This window comes from Ambystoma mexicanum, chromosome 3q, assembly GCF_040938575.1.
Source record: "Ambystoma mexicanum isolate Mex_15411 chromosome 3q, UKY_AmexF1_1, whole genome shotgun sequence".
NCBI classification, from domain to species: Eukaryota; Metazoa; Chordata; class Amphibia; order Caudata; family Ambystomatidae; genus Ambystoma; species Ambystoma mexicanum.
Window position 1 is genome coordinate 1265669259 of NC_090926.1, and position 22521 is coordinate 1265691779.

The following is a 22521-nucleotide window of genomic DNA, read 5'->3' on the forward strand; positions in this document are numbered from 1 at the left end:
TCAAGTTCTCACCTCCTTCAAATCCCCGTGGGCAAACGCATATGCTCCTGATTCAGAAGTGACTCACAGGCAGGCACCCATCCTTGCATCTGACTGGATCTTGTCAAGTCTGCCTAGAGCATGGGAGTCTCAGGAAGACATTGCCTTTGTATGGAACACACTTTCCATGCTTACCAGGTAAACACTGTCTCATTATGCAGTCCACTTGACCTTAAACCTGGGATGCCATTTTAATGGGGACCTGTGGGTACCACACCTTGGCTCCCCCCATTAAAATGCTGTAAGCCGTTGCAGTCATTTTGTATAGTATTCCAAACCACTGCCACCACAAAGAGCCCAAAAGAATGATCTGCTCGGAAAAAACAGACTACGGGGTGGCTTTGTGGTCCCCTAATCAGACAATCTTGGATGGGGGGTTAATCACCAGCGAAGCACTGGATGGGTAATAAATAACTAGTTGCTGCAGTAATGTTTAGTAAACCTTTAGTGGATGGTAGTAGTGTGTGGTCGCAAAAATTATAGGCGACTCACTGTTAGTTTTGGGCTTTCATCCTAACCCATAAATCATAGCATCAAGGCACATTGTAGTCAGTCATCCCTGGTGCTGGTAAAGTAGTTTGTAATGGTTTGTTCTTAATTTCACCTTCCCTTAATCTGCTGGTCTATAGCTCATTCCAAACTGTTACCTGCGTCTTGGTTCCACTGTGAGGGAGAATTTTCCTCCCACTTTAGAGACCCCCAGTTCTTTTGCTGGACTTTAGGACTTTTTAATTTTAAAAGATCTCACTCACTCCTCGATTGAGTGAGATCTTTTACTCACTCTCTCGTGTTTTGACCTGATTTGGATTATGTGTTTCCTCTGGTTATGGAGACTGACAAACTCCATAGGCATCTACTTTTGTATAGTGACGCACAGCACCTTCAGTGCAGTGTCACTGAGAAATCCTTTAGATTTCTCATAAGGTTTAAATACTTTTTTTGTGAGAACTATTGTTCCCAAGAATAGTAAAGTGAAATGGACTTTACTTACCTTTTCTCTTAGTAGGTCCAGCACACACCATCTTATGTGGGGGTTACCTAGTAGCCCTGTATCCTACTTACTCTTGTAAACATTTTTGTTACACTCACTACTTTGAATGGCTGGTGGCAGAGGTTTATTTTCCTACCATTGTGCTTTTCTACCACAGGCTGAATCCCCAGCTGCAGTATAGCACCCATGGGTGACCATTTTGTCAAAATGGCCACAGTCTTCTTTTTTTGCCATTTTCTGTTTGTGAGGTCTTGCTTGGTTTTTACTCTGCACGCTAAGCCAGGTTTGAGTCCTTTGTTTGTTGTGACTTTGGCAGGCTTCAGTCCTGAATCCTGCCTTTGGCTCCAGTGTGTCTGGAAAGGCAGGATGTGAAGGAGGATCCCGAAACTCCCCTGTCCTTTGTCTCTAGGAGTGCATGAATGCAAGCAGTGCTGATTGGCTGGCTGGCTGTCCTTTCAGGACAGCCACCCTGCTGTTTGAGTGACAGCCTAAGCTGTGCGTGAATGGGAAAAACCTGCTTAAATGGAGAGCTTTTTGGGTCTAGAGTCAGAGTCGACCACTGGGAGAAACACCCGACGAAGAAACCGTGAACGAAGCTTGCCGCATCCTCCTGGCCCTTTGACTTGCCTGGTGAAGCCCTGCTGCTGTGCTGAAACTGCTTTTCTGATCGCCAAGAGAAGCTCTGGAATGGATGACTTCTTCCCTTGGGTTAGTGGGAACAACTAACCCCGAGACAAACTCCACTGGACCATCCTCCCTTATTGGCTGTACTTCTTCGCTGCTGCAAGAATCGAGTGCCAGCGGTCGACAAATCTGTAGTCTAGTGCAATGTCTGCGTCCGGACAGAAGCTCCAGGAGTCTCCTAAGGACCCTCCAGAAGCATGACAACCAGAGTTCTAGGACCCTCCAGAAGCAGGATGACCGGAGCTCTAGTCCCATCACCAGAGTGCAGGACTCAAGGAGTGAAGGAAGCCCAACCAGTAGCCGAGATCCACGGTGCTGCTGTTTACCGCGTGCTGAAACCGCGACGTGCCGCTGATCCGAAAAGAGCCTGTATCTGCCGACGACCTCCAAATTGCTGCTGCAGTAGTCCTCCAGACGTCCTCCCTCTTGTCAGTGCTCACGACTGAGGCTCAGGAACCCAGGATCTGCATCGCTGCAACAGGACAGAATCCAGCTGGACCACTCTTCTTCAAACCAGAGGTAATGTTTAGACTTGGGGTAATAACCTCAGTGTCTTTTTGAGCTGTGCTCTTCTCAGTTGAGACTTGCATTGGCTTACCTTAGAGTTGATTCCAACTCTGCTTTTCACAAGTGAAACAGCTTGTGACCCTATAAGTGATTTCCACAAAACTCTAACTTTGTGCAAGACTTTTATCAACTAAGAAGTGACTCTGCTCCATGGACTGTGCTCCAATTGACTTTGGCTGTCCTGGCTCCCTGTAGACTCTTCTTGTCCATTGAATTTGATATTTCTGTCCCTCGTAGATGGTAACCTGTTTTTAGACTGTTATTGCTGGGAAAGGCTTGTCTAGACTTCATTGGAAGATTTAAGTATACTCACATGCCCTGAGAACCTCTTTAACCTTTTCCTTCCTTTTATCCTTTCCTCTGTGCAACCTCAGAATCTGCAAAGTATAACTAGTGATATATAAATGCCATTACTGTCCTTGTGAATGAAGTCGCCTCCGGGTGTAGGAAGTGTGTAAAAAGCATCTCTTTGTGACTATGCTGATGCAAATGGGCTCACTATCAATCTGGGCAAAACACAGTTCATGGCTGTGGGCCAAAATAGCTGCAATAAGCAGGTGATTCCTTGCAGCTTGGGTGCGATCAGGAAAGTCAACTCCTATAAATATCTGGGTTATGAGCTTTGTGGGGATAGAGGGACCCTTAATAAGCTGGTTCAACAGAATAAAACAGCCAAAGTTATGGCCACTCTTACTGCTGTCATGTCTTTCTCAAAAAAGACAGCTGGATATAGCCTGTTGGGAATCATCAATATTTATAAACAAAAACTTGTGGCTATGTTTCTATATACATTAGAGACCTCATTTTCGGAATGGTCAGATTGGGCTGATACCACGGAAGGAATCATATGGCGCAGACTACTGGGTCTGAATAACTATACTCCTATTCAGGCAGTTTGTCATGAAGTAGGGCTACTCAAATTGAACATAATAGGGCTAAATTGTACATAAAAATTTAATTTGCACGGCCTGGTACTCTTCTTTATATTCTAAAGGAAGGCTTGGAGGAGGGTAAGATGGAGGCTCTTATCAAATTTAAAAGTCCCAATTTGAAAATGTTTGGAAAAATCTGCTGGAAACCCAGATGGTAACACGGAGAAGGTGCGGTGTTAAAATCCCTAAAAGATGTTATTGAAAAGTGGGATTGGGTATCTAGTCACGAGAAGGTTTCTAGAGATCTCTGCATACCTTCGCATTGATGCCTTTCAGCTTCAAAGAACCTCAAAGATACCTCCTTCTCATGCCATCACAGCTAAATCGTAGAATCTTCATGGACATAAGACTTAATCGCCTTGATGTCCTGGGGGTTCGCGGATCGTGGAGAGACCTTCCGAAGGATCAAAGGATTTGCAGACTTTGTGCTAAGAATGATACAGTAGAAACTATTAGACATGTCCTTACCTGCTGCTATTCGATGAGTTTTATCTATAATAAATATTTTGCCAAATTGGATCGGGAATTTAATGATATTGAGAGTGCGCTGTCTCTCTGGCAGGAGTAATTATCTGACTGTTGCCATCACTCAGATATGGAAAGTGGTCAAAGAACGCCTATGTAAATTTGATGATGATGTCAAACTGCTTATTAGTTTAGAAAATATCGACGGCTAGTCTTTTGTATCTGAATCTGCTGTCTAATATGTCTGACCTTTTAGTGTATATAGTATTTTATGGTTGTATTTTCTTTTTCTATGTATCGAACAATCAATTTTTTAAGTAATGCTAACATTAATATGTTTATATGCTTTATATTTTCTACATGTATATTTGTGAAAAGTTCTTTTGGAACTGTAACACAATAAAAAAAAGCATCTCTAAAGTGAATCCACTAAACTTATGCTGATTCTGGAAAAGTATTTTTAAAGTATATTTGCTAAATATATTTCCCTTTTTAAAGAACACTTATTTAAAAATTGATGTTAAATAAATATTTATAACTGAAACCTTGAGTGTAAGTGTTACTTGGCTACTTGTATTTGCGAATTTCATTGCTACAGCTCACATTTACCCCTCTTGAGATAAGCCTGGCTGCTCAGTCACACTACCAACTTGTGTAGTACCGGCCTATACCAAAAGGTGGGTTACCTAATGCCAAGCAGATAGGTGTTGTGCAGTCCCACACAGTGTTACTACATCAATTCTTACCTAACATCCACCCACTCCCTTATCACTCCTTGACCTGTTTTATCCCCCAAGCGCTCTTCCTCTAGTTCCCTACCTCTCAATACTGACATATTCTCTTCTGTTTGCTTTGCAGGGCCCGCTCGTGGTTGAAGTGTACCAGAATTTCTCTTCGTGGTGCTCTCAGGTTGTGCGCCTCTACCCTGGGCAGAAGTTTGTGGAGCTGGAGTGGACTGTGGGACCCATCCCAATTGAGTGAGTCACAGAGCAGTGGCGATTAGTAGGAGGGCGGTAGGGTATGGGAGGGGTGACCACAGGGAATTCGTAGTCAGCAATATTTTACATGGCAGGCAACGTTTACTCAATTTGCACGGCGTAGTGCAAGAGAACGGTATACAAGCGTGCATGCCCCTTTTGCACCCCCCCCATGCAAAGGAGAACATTCGGCAGAGGGGCGTTCATTTGCACCAGTGTAAACGTACAGGTCCCTGTCGCCGAATAACAAGCAGACTACAAATATGAGCTCCAATGTATCCAGTTCAGAGCAGATGTGCAAAAGAAAAGGTGCTGGCTACCTACAGAGAGTCATCTTGTTATTGTGTACATAATCTCTACAACAAACTCCTCCAGAATGATGGGGCAAATCACGCTGAAGTGTATTTCATTGAAATCAGAAATACATTTCTACAAGATGGTAAATAATCTGGATCCCAACCACCTAGCAATACAAGAAACCCTGATATTCAAATCAGCATGTACTAATCGCTACACAGTTACGTAATTCTAGTCCACTCAGTGGCTTAGTATGGGAATCCAGTGAGGACATTTGGTCTTCGACTTTCAATGATATACTAAGTATTATTAGCAAAAGAGAAGATTCATGTACTCCAGGACTCAATGGGCTATGCAACAAGTTCCTGAAAAACAGGCCCCTTCTATGGGCAAATATTTTATTTACTAAACTTTTGAAAGCAAAGACTACAGAGTGTGTGGAGAATCTTGCATTTGGCTGTGCCGATTTGTTTAAATCGTGACAGATTGGATCAGGTGAATTAGCAGACCAATAGCTTTTTAGAAGTAGAGTCTAAGGTTTTTTTCTTCAGCACTTATTATGAAAGAAGTAGAACATTGGGCAAATTCATTGGGCATTCTCAAAAAAACCAAACTGGATTCCCGAAGGGGAATGGGCGCTAACTTAAGCAGTGAAATCGTTCACCAGATACAGAAAGCAGCACAGAGAAGAAAATGCCCCCCGGTGTTTATGGCGAGTATCGACTTATTTTATTTATTTTGCATTTGTTAGGAGACTATACACCAGAATGTGGTTTACAGGCACCACAAGACAAAGTGGGGAGGCAGCAAGGGGAGTAAATAACAGTGAAAAAAAACAGTGAATATACAATCGTGGTCCCACTAGGCCTTGTGACATTCTGACATGCAAGTGCAGTGAAGAGAAGTGCAGGAGATGGGGATGGGACGGGGGAAGGAGCAAGGTATGGACACGCACTGGTGGGAGCCCAGGAGGGAAGCGCCTATGGGAGCCAAGGGAGGAGCCACTGGTTAAGTGCTAGGGCGGAGGAATTCCAAGGGTGGGTTGCACAGCCACCAGATGGGGGGCCCGCAAGGGCAGTGCTGAGGGGGTGGGGACAGGTTGTTGGTGTGGACTGGGCAGAGGGTCTCCTGTGGGATTCCTGAGGACCAGGCCACCAGTCTCAGTGGGTAGAGGGGTGATTAGCAGGGAAGGGAGAGAGGGAAAGAAGTAGAGAAAAGCAAAGTTTTGAGAAGTTTCTGGAACCTAAGGAGGTCCGGCTAAAGTCTGAGAGGGGCAGGGAGGTTATTCCAATGAGGGGCACCAGCTGAAGAGAGACCTGGCCCCCACTTTCTCCTTGGAGAAGCATTCGACAAGCAGAGAGTTGGAGTAAGATAAGTGGAGGGCTATAGCAGGGAAGTATTTAAGGAGGGAAAGTTGGAGATAACCTGGTCCCAGGCCGCAGAAAGTCTTGTTGATGATGCAAAGGGCCTTGATTTTGATCCTTGCGACCACCGGGAGTAAGTGGAGATAATTTGGGGGCTGGAGAGATACGGTACCTGAGCATGAGGCCAAGGATAAGTCTTGCAGCCCTATTCTGAATTAGCTGAAGAGGGCGTAGAGGGGAAAGGTGAGATTTAGGAAGAGGCTGTTGCAGAGAGGACCAGAACTCTGTAGACATTAAGCCTCTGGGGAAAGGTGAGGAAAGGGAGAAAGCCTCTAAGGAGGTGAAGCTGGAAGTGGGCCTTGGCAAGGTCCAATATGTGAGGGGTGAAGGAGAGAACAGTCTAAGATGACCCCAGGGTTTTTGGCCTAAAAGGATGGTGAGGGGCGACCAGAAGGTATGAGGGAAACTAGGCACAGGTGTCCCAAATGAGAAGGATCTCCGTCTTACTGGCATTAAGACAGATCGTTAGCTGCACACCATGCCTGAATAGCGTTTAGGCAATCAGGGATAAGAGAGCAGGAGGAAGAGGAGGTAGTAGAGGGAGGTTTGATGGAAAGGTGTCGTCAGCATAGCACTGGAAATGAGGAGAGCAGGAGATCAGGTGGGCAAGAGGGGCGAGATAGATATTGATATTTGTGGCTCGCTTTTGATGAGGTTAATGGAATGATGCTTAGGAGCAAACATTGGGGTCTCCCAAATAAGCTGTTGAATATTTTACTTTAGTTACTTACTGACACGATACTGGGAATTAGATGAAATTTACAGGGCCATCATTCAAGGTAAATAGATGCCCATTGTGGGCTTGGAAAGGATATATGCTAGCACCCTGCATACTTACCCCTTATACATTGGACATGGGTGAGGCATTAGGTAAGGGAGTCTTTATTGCTCAGAAAATAAATGTGATTAAGTTACTTTGGTTGTCCTGTGCAGATGTCCTTCTTTTTGACATTACACAAATAGGCCTCCAAAGACTCCGTATAGCATTTCATGATTACACACATAGAAATGAGCTAGTGATTAAGAGCGATAAAATCATTCACTTTACATCGTGTTCGAAACCTAGTAGATTAATAATCTTAAAGTTAGTGAGTGATTTTAAAAACGTAGGTTTCTGGATTACGGCTAGACCAATCAAAAACTAATCTAAAATAAAAGTGATACATTTAATTTGCGCCAGTGATTGTATCAACAATAAATATGGAAAATGTTCCCTTTTTACCAGCAATTAAGTTCTACAAAGGGAAAGCTGTACCCTCCTTAGTTTTGGCTTAGAAACGCACCATCTTTTATCTCGGGAGGATAGCTCAGGGGCAGCGTGCTCGCCTTGGAAGCAAGACGACACAGAGCACCACAGGTTCGATCCCTCGAAACCTCTGGGTATTAAGCGTGTTTTAAATAACCTATCATATCTATCATATCACATCATAAGGTATGTGACAGCCATAGAGTGATTTATTTTTTATTATTGGGAGGAACGTTCTGGCTGTACCAAACTCCCTCAATTTGTCACATGCTTATTATTTGTTTGAGCTAGGGTAAGTCTACCTTGACAAAACGTACTTCTTGTAAAAATTTCCTGGCGCCTCCCATCAACTCCCTGTATGAAGATTGTAAAGCCTCTTCCCAGGACGATAAAAGTCATCACTTAATACAATGTGAAAACCTATTGACATTGACGGGGGTCTTGTGGCCCACATTAATGCAAAATCCAGCGTGCCTAAAAACAATAGTTGCAAAGTGATTAGTGTGTCAAAATATGAAGTGTTCAGGAATTTTCCTAAAGTCCACTTCAGGTACAAATTAATAAAGCTATCCCTTGGCATAAAGGTCACCAACTCGTAGTATAGGCCTGCACTACTCATGGTACCTGGGTAGAGCGGCAGAGCAGCTAGGCTTATCATAGGAGGAAGATGCGAGCTGTAGATGAGTACACTGAACCCAGTAAGTGCAATAGTCCAAAGAAACACTTACACAGATAATATTTGTTAGCTAAGATGTTGTAGAGTCCAACTGGTGTGGGACTTTACTCGACTGATCAGCTTGGTATTAGTGAGCCAACCTTTCACATAGGCCTGCACTACACAAGTCGGTAGCGTGGCAGAGCAGCCAGGCCCATTTTAGAAGGGTTACTATGAGCTGTACACCTACACACTTTAAACGTTATATTACAGTTATTTATTCATACACAAAGCAAATGAATCACACTGGTAGGCAGCAACTAATAGTAACATCAGGCAGAATATCTGAATCAAGTTATTCAAGTAGCATTAATGTCGGTAAGTACATTCATTTTGCACTAAAACATTTCCTGCTCGTGGAATGACATATGGTTCACCATGCAATATTCAGTTTGGAGGGAAACAGTGTTAGAGTGGAATAGAACTCTGTAGCACTGTAACAATACACAGAGGGATGTAGGCAGTCTTTTATCCCAGCAATAATAGTGTATAACCATTAAAACATGTAAGTAAACAAGCACTGCCAAAGCCAGTAGGGTTCAGAATGGATGCCTTTAGGGAGACAGGGCAGCAAAAGTGAATAGTACAGTTCTAGTTCTGGTGCAGTCTTAGAACAAGTTAGTTGAACAGTCAGAAGTTCCTTGAAGAAAAGTCCAGGAGCTCAAGTGAGCCTACATGAGGTGCACAAGCTGTTAGGCCTGCATAAGTGAATTGCAGTAATTCAGGAAGTTAGAAAGGAGCACTCCCCAAGCTAGGGGGTGGGGGCGTCTCTAGGACAGCCACCCACCCAGTTGGAACTGGTTTCGGCCAGGCATGCCTAGAAAAAAAGGCCAGGGAACTTTCAGGCTCCTCCCTCACTTCCTGCATTCCCAGACACAGTGGAGCCTGAGCGGGCTTCAGGGATGAAGCCCGCAAAGGCAAAATGCACAATGGACTCAAACCTGATCTAAACAGAATAAAAGCCCAGAAGAAACTAATGTACGAGAAATGGCAAAAAAAGACTGGGCCATTGTTGGTAAAATGGTCACCCATGGGTGCTGTACTAAAGCTGAGAAATCAGCCTGCAGATACATGGCACAAAGGTAGTAAAAAGAAACCACTCTCACCAGCCATTTAAGTTAGTGTAACGAAAGGTTCTCCAGCATGGGGGTCTGGCATGGATTCACATGCTCATGAATATTCCCTCGGGAATCCTCAGTGAAAGAAAAAACAGTTTCACTTTCACTTACAAACTGTATTTCTCCTCTAAACCAATCACTGTCCTCTGCGTCATACTGCCCCCAGCCAATGACAGTCCCCTCCTCTGGCAGCCATCTTCAGATTTTTACCACACGTTTCAGTGTTGGAAGTTCTTGAGTTTTGCTCAGTGAGCTACATCTACATTTTTTCGCTTTTCGATGGAAAAAGTTTCAATTTTTTGTCAAAAAATAACCCTTGTGCTCTACTCTCCATCTACAAGCAGCGGGGAATCAATTGTCGGTGAATTTCAGTGCCCCTCAAGGGCGAGGATCGTCAAAGTTTCTTCAAAGCTTTCAGAAGACCTTCCGGCCTACTCTGCACCTCCGGCCATGATGGAGGAGAAGGAAGGAAGATCCTTTTTCAGGCCCTGCACCAGATGCAGGCTACGGAATGTGTTTGTAGAGGACTGTTGGGGAGAATTCTAAAAAATGTGCTAATTCCCTTCACCCTAGAGTCCCTCAGCAACTTTGTTGGATTTTTAGGGTTTACTTTTCGACCTGGAGAGAGTGTGACCCTTTTCTTCCCACTCTCTCATGTATTTTTGTGTGCGTTTTACTCTTGTGTTATTTTGATTATGGAGTTTTAGACAACTCCATAGGCATCATCTTTTCTTGTGTGTCACACAGCACCGTCAGTGCAATGACACAGGGAAGCCTTACAGGCTCTCCCAAGGGTTAAATACCTTCTCTGGGATAGACTACTCTTTCCCAGAGAATGTAAAGTTAAATTGACTTTACTAGTCTTTTTAAATTCCTAGACCCAGCACTCCTGGTTTTACAACAGAGTGCTGGAGGGGGTCCCTAGGATCCCCTGCATCTAGAAAACTCATGTAGCAGTCAAATGCTACCCTTTCCTCTCAGAATGGCTGGTGGCAGTGGTATTACCATGATTTTCCTGACCACCAACTATTTGTTAGCTCCAGTAGCTAAAATCCACCGGAGCCATGTTTTTCAAGATGGCAACTGAGCCCCCTCTGTAAAAACAGGTCCCGGTCTTCTTCTTTTTTTACAATTTCTTTTTGAAAAGGTCCTTCTAGTGTTTGTCTCTGCGTGCCAAACCAGGTTTGGTCCCTTTGTTCCATCGTCTTTGGCGGGCTTCAGTACTGAAGACCACCTCTGGCACCTGTGTGTCTGGGGTGGGCAGGAAGTTTGGGAGATGCCAGAAACTCCCTGTGCTTAGTCTCCTAGGAGACCCAAATGTACTCTGGTGTGATTGGCTGGCTCACTGTCCGGCAAGGACTGCCACCCTGCTGGGTGAGTGGCAGCTGGGCTGGAATGAATGGGAGGAAACTGGATTAAAAAGGGAAGTCTCGAGGCTTGGAAGACAGTTGGCCACTGGAACGAAAGAACCGAAGACAAGCTGAAGGAAGACGACTGCTGCAACTCCTAGACTGTTGGTTTTACCGGTGAAGCCCTGCTGCAGGTCCGAATCGCCTGAAACGCCCTCGACAGAGAAGCCCTTTCAAGGACGACTTCTTCCTTTGGGTTGGTAGGACCAATCAACTTGTAAGCCGCCTGGACAGTGTCTCAAAGCTGGTTAGTATTAACCAGGGAGAAGGACACCAGCTTTTGGGCTTTAAGGAACAGCTACCTGAAACCAAAGTTTTTCCAGCGTGTGGACCCGTCCCTGTGCAGTGCAGGAGTCCACCGACGTCCTCACTCTTGTCACCACGACTGAGGCCAAGGAACAATGAGATCTGCAGGCACTGCCAGGAACATCTTCAGATGCATCTTTTCTTCATTTAAAAGGTACTTTGAAAACCCGATCGAGAAACTTTAACGTTCGGAAACCAGAACTGTTTTATCCTATACAAGACTGATAGCACATTGACTTTGGCCTATCCTATTGCATTGCATTGACCCTTCTGGTGAACTCAGACTCTGAACTATCAAGGAATATTTGTGATCCTTTCTGTACATCTTTTTAATAACCTTTGCCTTTTTACTGCTCTATCTAAATAACCTGAATGCCATTTTTGCTCCTACTTCAAGTAGTGTAAACGTCTCAGAACCTTATTTCAGTACAGTACTGTAGTATATTTGTGCGATATTAATTGCCTCCTTCTAGTGAATGTTTTGGAACTGACTGTAAAATAAATTAAGAAGTGTTTTACCAAGAAACCTTGCGTAAGAGTCTATTTGAGTGATTGTAATTACAGACAACTGTGTAACATCTTTTACTGCTCACATTCCCTCTTAAGATAAGCCTGGCTGCTCAGCTCGCTACCAAAATTGTGTGGTACAGGCTTATACTAAGGGTTTGTTTTTGCTTACACCTGTAGACAGAATTGTGTGTAGTGGTCCCAGAGGGAACTGCACCCAAATCTTGCCTAACACCTCCTAATACAAACCAGATACTTCCAAAACCCTAGACAGCTGATACTTTATATGCATGTGCACAATAACAGAAGACTAAGAATGGTTGACACACAAGTTGAGGACTTGCACATTAAGACACACACCAATCAATTTAGCACAAGCTACACTTCTTCAACTTGTAGGGTTGCTCCAATGTATAGTGTATACTTGTGGTTTATGGTTTTTGAGCCAACTGCACTTTGCCTTCTGGGGCTTGTACTTTCGTTTTTAACAGAGTGAGGTTGAATTATTTCAACAAATAATCCAGGATTGGTTGTTACTATCAAACATTACATGAGAACTCTTGACTGTAATGGGAAGTGTTGTGTTGACACCCAAGAGCAAGTGTAACTAGCATTGGCAATGCCAACAGTTTGGGCTTTTGTGTGGGCATGGGATAGGCATTGTCTAGGCACTGGGATTTCCAGCAATAAAGGCGCAGAGAAAAAAGTTGGCAGGAGGCAACATTTCCCCAGTTTCTAACTCTGGCGAAAATCAAGCTGTTTCCCCAAATATTCTAGTGCTGGAGGCTATAGTAGTAAATCAGTCTTAAAATGTGTTCAGGGATGACTTTTAGGGGTGCAAGAACGTCACATAGAACCGGCACTGGCATAATGGCCATAAAATCATATATTTACAAGCTGTTGCGATTACCTATGCATATGATGGCAGCACCTTGCAAATGCTTATGTAATACCTCAAGCCAAAACTGTTGGATTTGCTGTTGCTTGCTTTAAACAGGACGTTGGTGCATGGAAGAGCTATAAATCAAGTAGCTGAAGACACACTTCTTTAAGACATTTTTATTACCAGCAACCATGAGCCGTAAAACATTAACTCCCAGGAGACTGTGTAGAAATAACAGTGACATGCTAAAGTCTGATGTTACTGCTTGATAGAATGAGCTCCGAGATCTCATAAGGATGTGTTTGGGCGAGGAGCGGCAGGTGGTGGGTTATAATGGCAAACACCCAGAAGCTGTAACCCCCATCCTTGTATATCATTTCTCTCCTACCATGACTAAAAATGGTGTCCAGTATTTGATCTGATTCAGCTTGATGATGGAATGGAAATAAAGAACCTAGGCGAGACAATGCCACTTACCTGACACAGTCCAGACTAGAACACTATTGAGTCCCTCCACTGTAACCTACCACTGGGCCATTCCCCGCCGATGCAATGCTGTTTTCATATCGGCAGGCAATATCCAGGGGCAGCTACTGGGAAAGTGCCAAGGTGGCATGGTTGTAAAGGCGGACTGAGACTGAAATGTGGTAGCATTTATTATCTTGATCAAACATGTTCGAAGGAAGACTATCTGATTCTGGGGGGGTGGCCAGAAATAGACTGATGGGCCAGGTTTGAAATGCCTTATTTTCACCACCTAAGCCTCGATTGGAAAGCTTAAACCATGTCAACAACTTGGTTACTAGGTAGTGTCCCTGCTATGGAGCCTCAACACCTGGAAAGAGGGTGCTTTTTCGATGAAGGAAAAGGTTGCCTTTGAGCTGCCCTACTGATTGATGCTCTGTATTCTGTTTACAGCGACCAATGGGGCAAGGAAGTTGTGAGCCGGTTTGAGACTGATCTGGACACCGATGGGCGCTTCTACACCGACTCCAATGGCCGTGAAATCCTAGAACGGAGGTAAGAGGGCTTCTTGAACGGCTTTGTGGGCCAGGAGAGGGTCTAGGCCACAGGGAGATAGAACACCATTTCCCCTCCCGCTCCCCCTAAACCATCTCCCTTTGGATCATGCACCCCTTCCCAGGTACAATTAAACAGATTGTACCCAAAGTGGCTGAGACGATTGATATAGGCACATGCTTGGAATAAACTGAGTGCTCTTCATATCTGCCAGCTGTTTATTGGCTCCTCAGTCCTCTCAAACTTGTTCAACTTCCACTCAACACCACAACCTCTCCCTCCCATGCTAACAGATAATACAACCTCCTGTCTGTCTCCCCACCAACCCGTTTCCCTTCCTCACTTCACCTTTTGCATTCACTCCCTTGCCCGGCACCTGGCCTCCAGTGAAATGGGGAAATGGATTTGGGGCAGCAGTTAATTCTTTCCCTGGTTACCATTTTCTTGAATAGTTCTTTTTTTTTTATTTTTTATTGTGAAACGGCTACTGCACCCTTTGACAAGGAAAATAAAAGCGGTTACAACCCCTGTGGTGTGAATAGCAATGATGCATGGTTCCAAGGGCTGTAACATGTGCTAACTGCCTAGGGACCATCAATAAAGGCCCTCTCTGATCTTGGACCCCCTAACTCTGACCCCAGGCTGTGAAACCAATGATGTTAACACCTTGGTGATTACTGTGCAGAGTAAGGCTTATTCAGCTCATTGGGTTCTTTTGTGTTCCAGCACCTCCAGGGATCGTGGTTTAATCCTTGCAGAGTTTGCATAATGTTGCGAAGAGAGAGCGTCCGGTGCGACAGTCCTCTGTGCGGTGGTCATTTTAGGATGTCCTCAGGTCTTCCGCAATCACCTCCCACACCCACAACTACTCCTGTCTCCCACTTCTCCCACACCCACAACTACTCCTGCACCTCACTTAACACACATGGTACCAATTAGGGAATTCTCATTCATTCTCCTTGTCAATCATCCTTACTTCTGCACCACAGTCATTTGTTGGCAGCGTCACTCCTCCTACCTCAATGCTCCTCTTTTAAACTCTGATGCATCAGTTGTTTGAACTCTCCTCCTGGGTCCACAGTCTATTTGAAATCAAATTCTGCGTTAGCTTGAGTGCCTTCAACATTTTGCTGGCTTTTTTGGTTTTCTGCCTTTTATCCTTTTATTTGTGCGGAATTCCGGCTGAAGTCCTTCTCACTGATGTCCCTTTTAATGAGCTGCCCTATAGCATCCCATATGTCTAGCGAAGGGGGTGCTTTTTAAGCAGCCCATTCTGGTCCCTGGGGGTTTCTCCCACCCTGAAAGTATGTTGCACAGTAGACTGGCTTTGTAAAGAACGATGGTCAGGAGGGTTGCCCAGAGCAATGGCAGAGGTTAAGATTCATTCTAAACCTTCCAGCCATCACCTCTTTGGTTTTGCTATAGGCACAGTAGGCTGATGGCAGCTGTACTTTTGGTTTGGCGACACCACGGTTATAGCACTTGCTACAGCATCAGTGGCCCAATGCCCCAATTTGTGGGTGATAGGAGTACTAATGTACTTTTAAATTCTACCCCCAGCCACATTTGTTTTGTGGGTTTTCTTTCTGTTTGTGGACCACAAGGCTCAGCCAAAACTGCAGTTTTATGTCCGATGTAGGCTGTTCCGGAGTCCACAAAGGCATCCTCTGTTTGGGATTAAGCCACCTTAAACTGGTTTAGGGTCCTTCAGCCTTCCTAATTCAAATAGATCTGGTTACACTAGAGTGCTGTATGTTTCAGGCCTGCCTTGATGGACTAGCCACCAAAACCTGAATGATGATTATGCATGCCTGTGGATGGTAGACTGGCTTACCGATTTAATTGGAACGTGTCTTAAGCCTTCTGCTGAGGATCCTGGTGTGGCCATACTAACTGGGCCCTGGATTTTGGCTGTGTGCATCCCTGTTCTGGTGGAATGCCTTGCTAGATTCTAGTAGACCCTGTCTCAAATAGAACCCCTCCTAGGATAGGGTTACAGTCTTTTATTTACTATACACTACTGGAAAATCAGCGCACAAGAACGTCATTATCATTTAATACAAGTATTTTTGTTCAGTTGGGATCAATGTTACTGTATGTTCCTTGGCTGTTGGGTGTGTTTTGAACTTTTGTTGTCTGCCTTGTTTTGTGTGGGGCTGAGCCATGGGTGCCCCTCCTGCAGGTGGCCAGGACGGACAATGAGCAGTGTTAAGTCTGTTTTTGTTCACCCCTCTGAGGCTCTAAATGCAATAACCCCAAGCGGGGGCTAACACACCCAAGAAAGAGAAGCCAAACCTATCTTTGAGACAAGTAGCATGGCAGAGCGACCAACCTTAACTTTCAAAGTGGGTTAGCTGACCGACACGTGCAATTGGTCTACCCGCTTATCCATAAAATAATGCACTACACCGATATATTGAAAAAGATATTCATTGATTATATTGCACATGTAAATCTTTATCAGTTCAAACAAGTATTAATACACAGGATTAAAAATACAGAACAGTAATGTCTCTGTGGATGCTCCTCTCCCCCATATACTTGAATGTGGGTCCAGCATCCCAGATAGGCACGCAATTTATCGTGACAAGGGGTAGGGCAGTAAGAGGGACTCAGATATTCAAAACCGTGTTACCATCCCTAGTGCCCACACAACACAGTATAATGTGCTGAATACAGAACACACTCTTGCTTGATACCTGGTGGTAAGCACACAACACATATAGTGAATAAATGAAGGTGGGCGAGGCGCGCACTCCAGGTCCTGGTCAATTAAACCTGTTGCAAAAAATGTATTTCTGATGTTTGTTAATCTGCTTAGAATCACATGTTGTGCATAGTCCGACATCTAGTGGTCACTGCGAAGTATTGCATTTTGTTTTTCGTAGTCGAAAAGGGGACGTCGACATAGGCGTGTCTGTAATACTATCCCTATAGTGATGTGTAATGTACCCAAAATCCCTCACGCGTCGAGGTCCCTCAGATTGTTTTTTTCCGCCCAGAATACTGGTCGCCTTATGCAGAGCTTGTAAGAGACATTGCCATTACCATTTATTCGACCCTTGGTCGTTTTTTATCAGTTATCGTTAAATCCAAACGCCTGCAGCCCTCTCTTCGACAGCTAAGCAACTTCCCCGCTGAGTCAAGATCTTCGACGGCGGTGGTTTCGACAGAGGCGATCCAATCGGCGCTGCCGAACACGTGGCCTGGCCTCGCCGGCCTACACAGTAGGGAGAGTGGGGGTTGTTGGGACATTTCTGTTTCCTTTTAGAATGCCTTTCTCTTCTCCCCCCCTTTCCTTCAGGGTCGTTATCACTTGTTATTGCATCCTCAGCTATGGAGAGGACTCCTTTTAGATTTTGCCCTCATTGTAACGGCAAATTCACGTGGAACGATAAGCATAAGCGGTGTAACCGCTGCTTACCCCTCGACCACAACGAGGCAGGCTGTGCGGCCTGTAAACTCCTTCATCCTAAAACTTTAAAGGACCGCAGCGTCAAGAGGTGGGAAGCCTACGCTATGTCGAAGGCTGATTCCTCACCCGCCGCTGTCGCCGAATGTGACGAGTGGGACAGTGATAACGCTACCTATGTATCGGAGGTTGTTGACCTCTCTAAGGAGCGCTCCCGCTCCTCTGCATCTGTCCCCGGCCGCGAAAAGTTCGGTTCACGCCCTACTTATTGGGATGTACACCCTGGCAACGTCGACGCTCATAAAAAAGTAAAAACTAAACACACAACCCAAAGCCCTTCATCGACTAAGTCGAAAAAGGCCCCAGCGCCAATGGAGACACCGAATCCATCGGCAGCCTCCGCCGACCGTAAGGGTCGCCAGCCCTCCCCGCAACCGTATGCGCGACTAGCGATTGGGCCGTCCGCAACTAAGGGCGCTATCACCAAAACGTCAGACGAAACGCCTCGTAAGAGAGCGACCCTCGGCGAAAAGGTTCCAGCAACGCCGAAAACTGCTTATGACCAACCACATCGAAGGGAAGTCACATCCCCAGTGTCTGGCCCGTGAGAAGGTTTCTCAGAGGGCGGAGTGGGTATATCCTCCACGCTACCGGAGAGATCTCGACGCGTAGAGGCGGAGAAGCACACCTTTCCGCCACTAGACCGTTCAGGGGGTTCCCAGTGGACTTTGGAAAGATTCCAATCATGCATGGACAAACTGGATAGGTTTATGTCCACCCCTGAACACATTACACCCAAAAGGCCTAGAGAGATACTTTATGAAGACCCTAGGGCCAAATATCCAAGACTCTTTAACCCACTTCAAGAGGATATGGAATCATATGACCTCACTGAAGAGGAGCCACATTTTCACGAAGATGAAGAGTTCCTCACTACTGAAGATTTACAAGACCCTGTTGAGGGCGTTGAAGAATATCCAGACACAGGTGGAAGTGGCTTTGAAGATGACCCAGACATAGGTGGATCACAGCCCTGGCAGTCTCCAGGGGCGTCAACAGACCCTGACGTTTTGGATCTGTCCTCTCCTCAGACCACACCTGTCAGAAACCCGTCACCTGTAGATGACCAGCTCACTTTCAATGCACTGCTACGAAGAGCAGCAGCACATTTTGAAACTGACTCAGGGGAGATTACTCTAGAGGTAGACTTTGTGGAAAAGATAATTAAGGTGAAACCACCTACTAGTCAGGCCATTCCCCTTCTTGCCTCAGTCAAGAGACCAATCATTCCATCTTAATCCACACCTGCATTGGTTAGAGGGGTCAACCCAAGAATTGAGAAGCGTTTTAGCACCTCACCGTCAGATCCCTTATATATTAGGGGTCACTCCATGTTAGGGAGAATTCTCATTTCATGGCTAATTTCCCTTACCTATAGAGTCCCCCAGCAGCTTTGCTGGATTTGAAGGGTTTATTTCTTTTCACCTGCTAAGAGTGAGGCTCTTTCTCCCACTCTTAGGCATTTTTGCTGTGTGTGTTCTAGGCTATTTCTGTGTTTAATGAGTATGGGATCTTTTCTCTCATCCATAGGAACCATCTTTATGCACATGTGTCACACCGCACCCTCCGTACCATGACACAGGGGTGTCGTAGCGACCCCCAAACATAGGCTCCATACCCTGGGACTGACTTCTGTCTCCCAGGGCATGTAAAGTCCCCATTGACTTTACTAGTCGATTTTTATGAACGTAACCGCACACCCCATCTTAATATGGAAGTGTTACGCTCACCTGGCTCCCACAAGGGCGTCGATCCGAACTGGACAGCTGCGGTCTCCACCAATTTGACGTGTAGTGCCGAGATGACAGACTGGACTGGCCCTCCCAGCTTGGTTTGCTTGGCCCGTAGAAGTATACTTCTGTAAATGGAGAAAGGGAATTAACCACCTGTGGTGTTGAGAGTTAACCCCCCACATCCCCCTGCTGTTCTCCCCACTGATCGCCTCTAATGTCCCTTCTTAAAGTCTCACCTGATCGTTTGGAAGGATGAGCTCTCCATCCTGCATCGAGCGCAGGGGCGCGTAGATAACCAGTTGCTTCACTGGTTAGAAGGAATTGGTGAGTTTCAGAACATTGTAGTTCGTAAGAGTTCAAATGTCTGACTTTCACTCTTGTCTGATTCCTTGCAGTTTGCAGCTTGACCCCAGCGAAGAGTTCCTCGTGGTAGCTGACGAAGTTCAGGTAAGGATTTGTCTTATCCAACACAGTTCAATAAAATAAGGCCAGAATGTAACCTGTTGCTTGCTCCCTTATTCAGGTGCGGAGAGAAAATATGAAGTTCGGGGAAAAATGCCTCCGGCAGTAAAATTAGGTAAGTCTATTGTGGTGAGAAGAATTCCCCTTGTTTGTCCCTTTGTCTAACCTTGTTGTCCTTTTGTTCCCCTCAGGGGCTGGGGTACGGCGAGGATGCAATGGAGACTGCGCCGACCCGTGAAGAGGAATAGTACCCCCGGCGGTAAATCAGGTAAGTCTATGGGGGTAGTTACTATTGTCTCTGTTTATTCCCTTGGCTCACCTTTGCTGTTCTTGTATTCCCCGTAGGTGCCGGAGTGCGACGGGAAAGTGCAGAAGGATGCGGTGGATCGTGAGGGGGCTGCGAAGGCCGCTGAGTTCAGCACAACGCAGCAGCAGGCGAGGCGGCGCGCGTAAAATACTTCTTTCTTCCATCTCGAAGGCGCAGTGGATCCGGAATTCAGGTAAGGATTGAAGATATTGCTCTTATTTTAACCTTTTCTCCTTCTGTTCCTCCCTTTTTCTAGGAGCTGCAGACTCGAGACGGGTGTGGCAGAAGACTGGATGCAGGTTTGCAGACACGGTGAGCGTTATGCTGCTGGATGCAGAATAACGTGAAGCGTGTGCTGCTCTTTGGGCGTGGTTCAAATAGCCTTCAAAGTATTCCCAGGTAAGTATTCATCCCCAGCCCCACCCGAGTAAAAAATAGTCCCTAGGTAAAATTCCAAGCCTCATTTGGCTTGGAGCTCTTGCAGCATGGTCTGCATCAGGTAAGTTTGCAGCATGGTCTGCATCAGGTAAGTTCTACTTTATGAGCCTGGCGCCTATGCCGCCAGGACTGACTCTCCATATGAGCCTGGCGCCATAGGCGCCAAGACCGCACCCAAACAGCCCCTAGCAGGGGTTTTTTGGGCTTGCTCAAAATGACTTGATGCCCGCTTCCGGGGTTGCTGGAGCATGTCTGGGTTCCCGGAGGTAGGCATCATGACAGGAAGTACGGGAAGGGGTTAATAGTTTTTCCCCTATGTTCGTTTCGAGAGGGTACCTTAAAGCCCCCCTCTACGAAGTTTCTGGCTGGTGGCAGTGGTTACTACCTTTTTATATTGAACCGCAAATATTTCTCTATGGGATTTTCCCATTGTTCGAGCCTACCACTTTTACTGACAGCCTCTAACATACCACCGGTCTATTTTTTTTATTAACTTTACTCCGGTAGGTTTTATTTGCCAGAACTTTGCTAAAACTTCTTTCTCGAGTCTTACTCCATTTTCCTAACCCAGGTCGGGGATCCTTTGTTCGTCCTTTTGGCGGGCTTCTGCCAAGAAGCCCTCCTTTCGGCGCCACTGAGTCTGGGGTGGGTCTGTTGTTTGGGAGGGGGAGTAGAACCCCCGGACAGAGTTGTCACCGCAACTCAGGTCGCACTCTAACCAGATAGGCTGGAGGGTCTCCCGCCAAGATGACCACTCCACTGTGTGATTGACGGCTAGGCTGTATGAATGGGTCTCTTTCTGCAATAAAGCAGGGTCCTGAGGACTGCAAGAGCAAGATGTCGCCACTGGAACTACGGAACCGAAGGGAAGAGAAGCCAGAGACATCTTCAACATCTACACCACTGGTGAAGCTCTGCCGGATCGTCTCACCACTTTTCTTCCACACGAGAGGAGATCTTCAGCGGAGGAGCCTCCTTCCCTTGAGCTGGTGGGGTCAACCAGTTCACCTATTGCATCCTCGGACCTGCCTTGGTCGACTCGACAGTGCCCCGCACTTGAAGACCGGATAGCCAGGCAGCTATTGACCCAGAACGCGATTAAAAGGAGCGTACCTTTCAAACTTTGCTTGGCAGCACTGCGGCTGGTTTCATCCCTGGGTAGTGCAGCGACTCAAACCTTCCTCCACGATGAGAGCCTCTCTTCCTCTGTTGGACCCCTTGACCTGCAGGAACTACCAGGAACAACCGCCACCGCAGGAGCCATCTCTCCATGTTTAAGGTAGATTGGTCCGCCAGGCCGCCCTTTCTCCGTGGTAGCCCTAAAGGTGTTTTAAATCCTTTATCTACTTGTGGGGTCGGCCGTCCTCTCTCTTAACATTGTCTTTCGCCTTGCATCTACTTCTTCAAAAGTTTTCTACTAAAGACTTGACTACAGCTACAAGAAAATTTTTGCTTCTAAGCTCTTGGTGCTGTACCACTGACTCTGGCTCAGGCCTATTGACTCTGGCTGATTTGTTAGATCTGCTCTCACTAGATTAGTTTTCAATGAGAAATGTGTTGATGCACCTTAATCTTCTAAACCCCTCTTCCTTCCTACTGTTTTAACTTGTGGAGTGCCATTTTGCTCAGTGTTTATTCACTTGTCTTTTGGTTAAAGTATTACTGTGCATTACTTGTTCACAAAACTTCTGGGATGTGTTGCTAGGGGGTGTCTGAAGATATTTCGGTTTAACTTGTACTTTCTCTCCCTTTCGTTGAATTGGTAGAGTACCATTTGTAGTAGGTTTTCACTGTGCCGTTTTGCTCAGTCTTCACTATACCGCAAACTTGTCTACAATTGAATAGGGAGTTGTATATGCTTTTCTTTTGACTAAACTTAACTTACTTTATTAACTGTGATTTATCTGTTGACTTAGAAGTGTATAAAATAAATATATATTCAATTTTTTAATACAAAACTTTGGTCAGTGTTTCCTTGTTCCATGGTACTGTTGTGTCAACCCTGAATACTGCTCCTCTCCCTCTTGGGATAAGTCTGACTGTTCAACCACAGCTACCAACTAAATCTTTGTGGTACAGACTGATACCAAAGGGGATTTATTGCTCTCACCTGTACTCCTAATCTGGGGTAGTGCTCCCTAAGGGAACTGCCCTGGATTCTGCCTAACACTCCATACCTGATTCCTTGGTAGTAACCACCACAAGGAAGAGGGCAGGGGTTCCCGCTATCTACTAGCGAAGCACTCCCAGACAAAGATGGAAAAAAGCCGTATGCCTTGGGAAAAAGGATTACATCCTCAACAGCCTTCTCCACGCGGATTGCCAATAACAATACTTTTCTGGCAATCTACGCTGATGCCCAGTGGGGTAAATAGCACGAAGGACTGGAAGAAGCTCTTGAGCCCTTACGAACCCGTTTGTTAGCCATTGTGACGGAAGGTACTCCGGTTAGCCAAAGCATTGTTAAAAATACACTTGATGCTGCGGAGACGGCTGGCCGGTCACTAGTCCAGGGGGTACTTCTCAAGC

General features: G+C 45.7%; 1 protein-coding gene across 3 annotated transcripts in view; it reads left to right on the forward strand.

The window, feature by feature from the left end:
• LOC138447860 (lysosomal alpha-mannosidase-like) overlaps positions 1-22521 on the forward strand; it is a 493239-nt gene that overhangs the window by 294668 nt on the left and 176050 nt on the right. For all 3 annotated transcript variants that reach the window (XM_069604300.1, XM_069604302.1, XM_069604301.1), the window contains 2 exons: positions 4537-4655; positions 13479-13580. In XM_069604300.1, coding sequence (XP_069460401.1) covers positions 4537-4655; positions 13479-13580 — 221 coding nt within the window. The remainder of the gene's footprint in view (positions 1-4536; positions 4656-13478; positions 13581-22521) is intronic.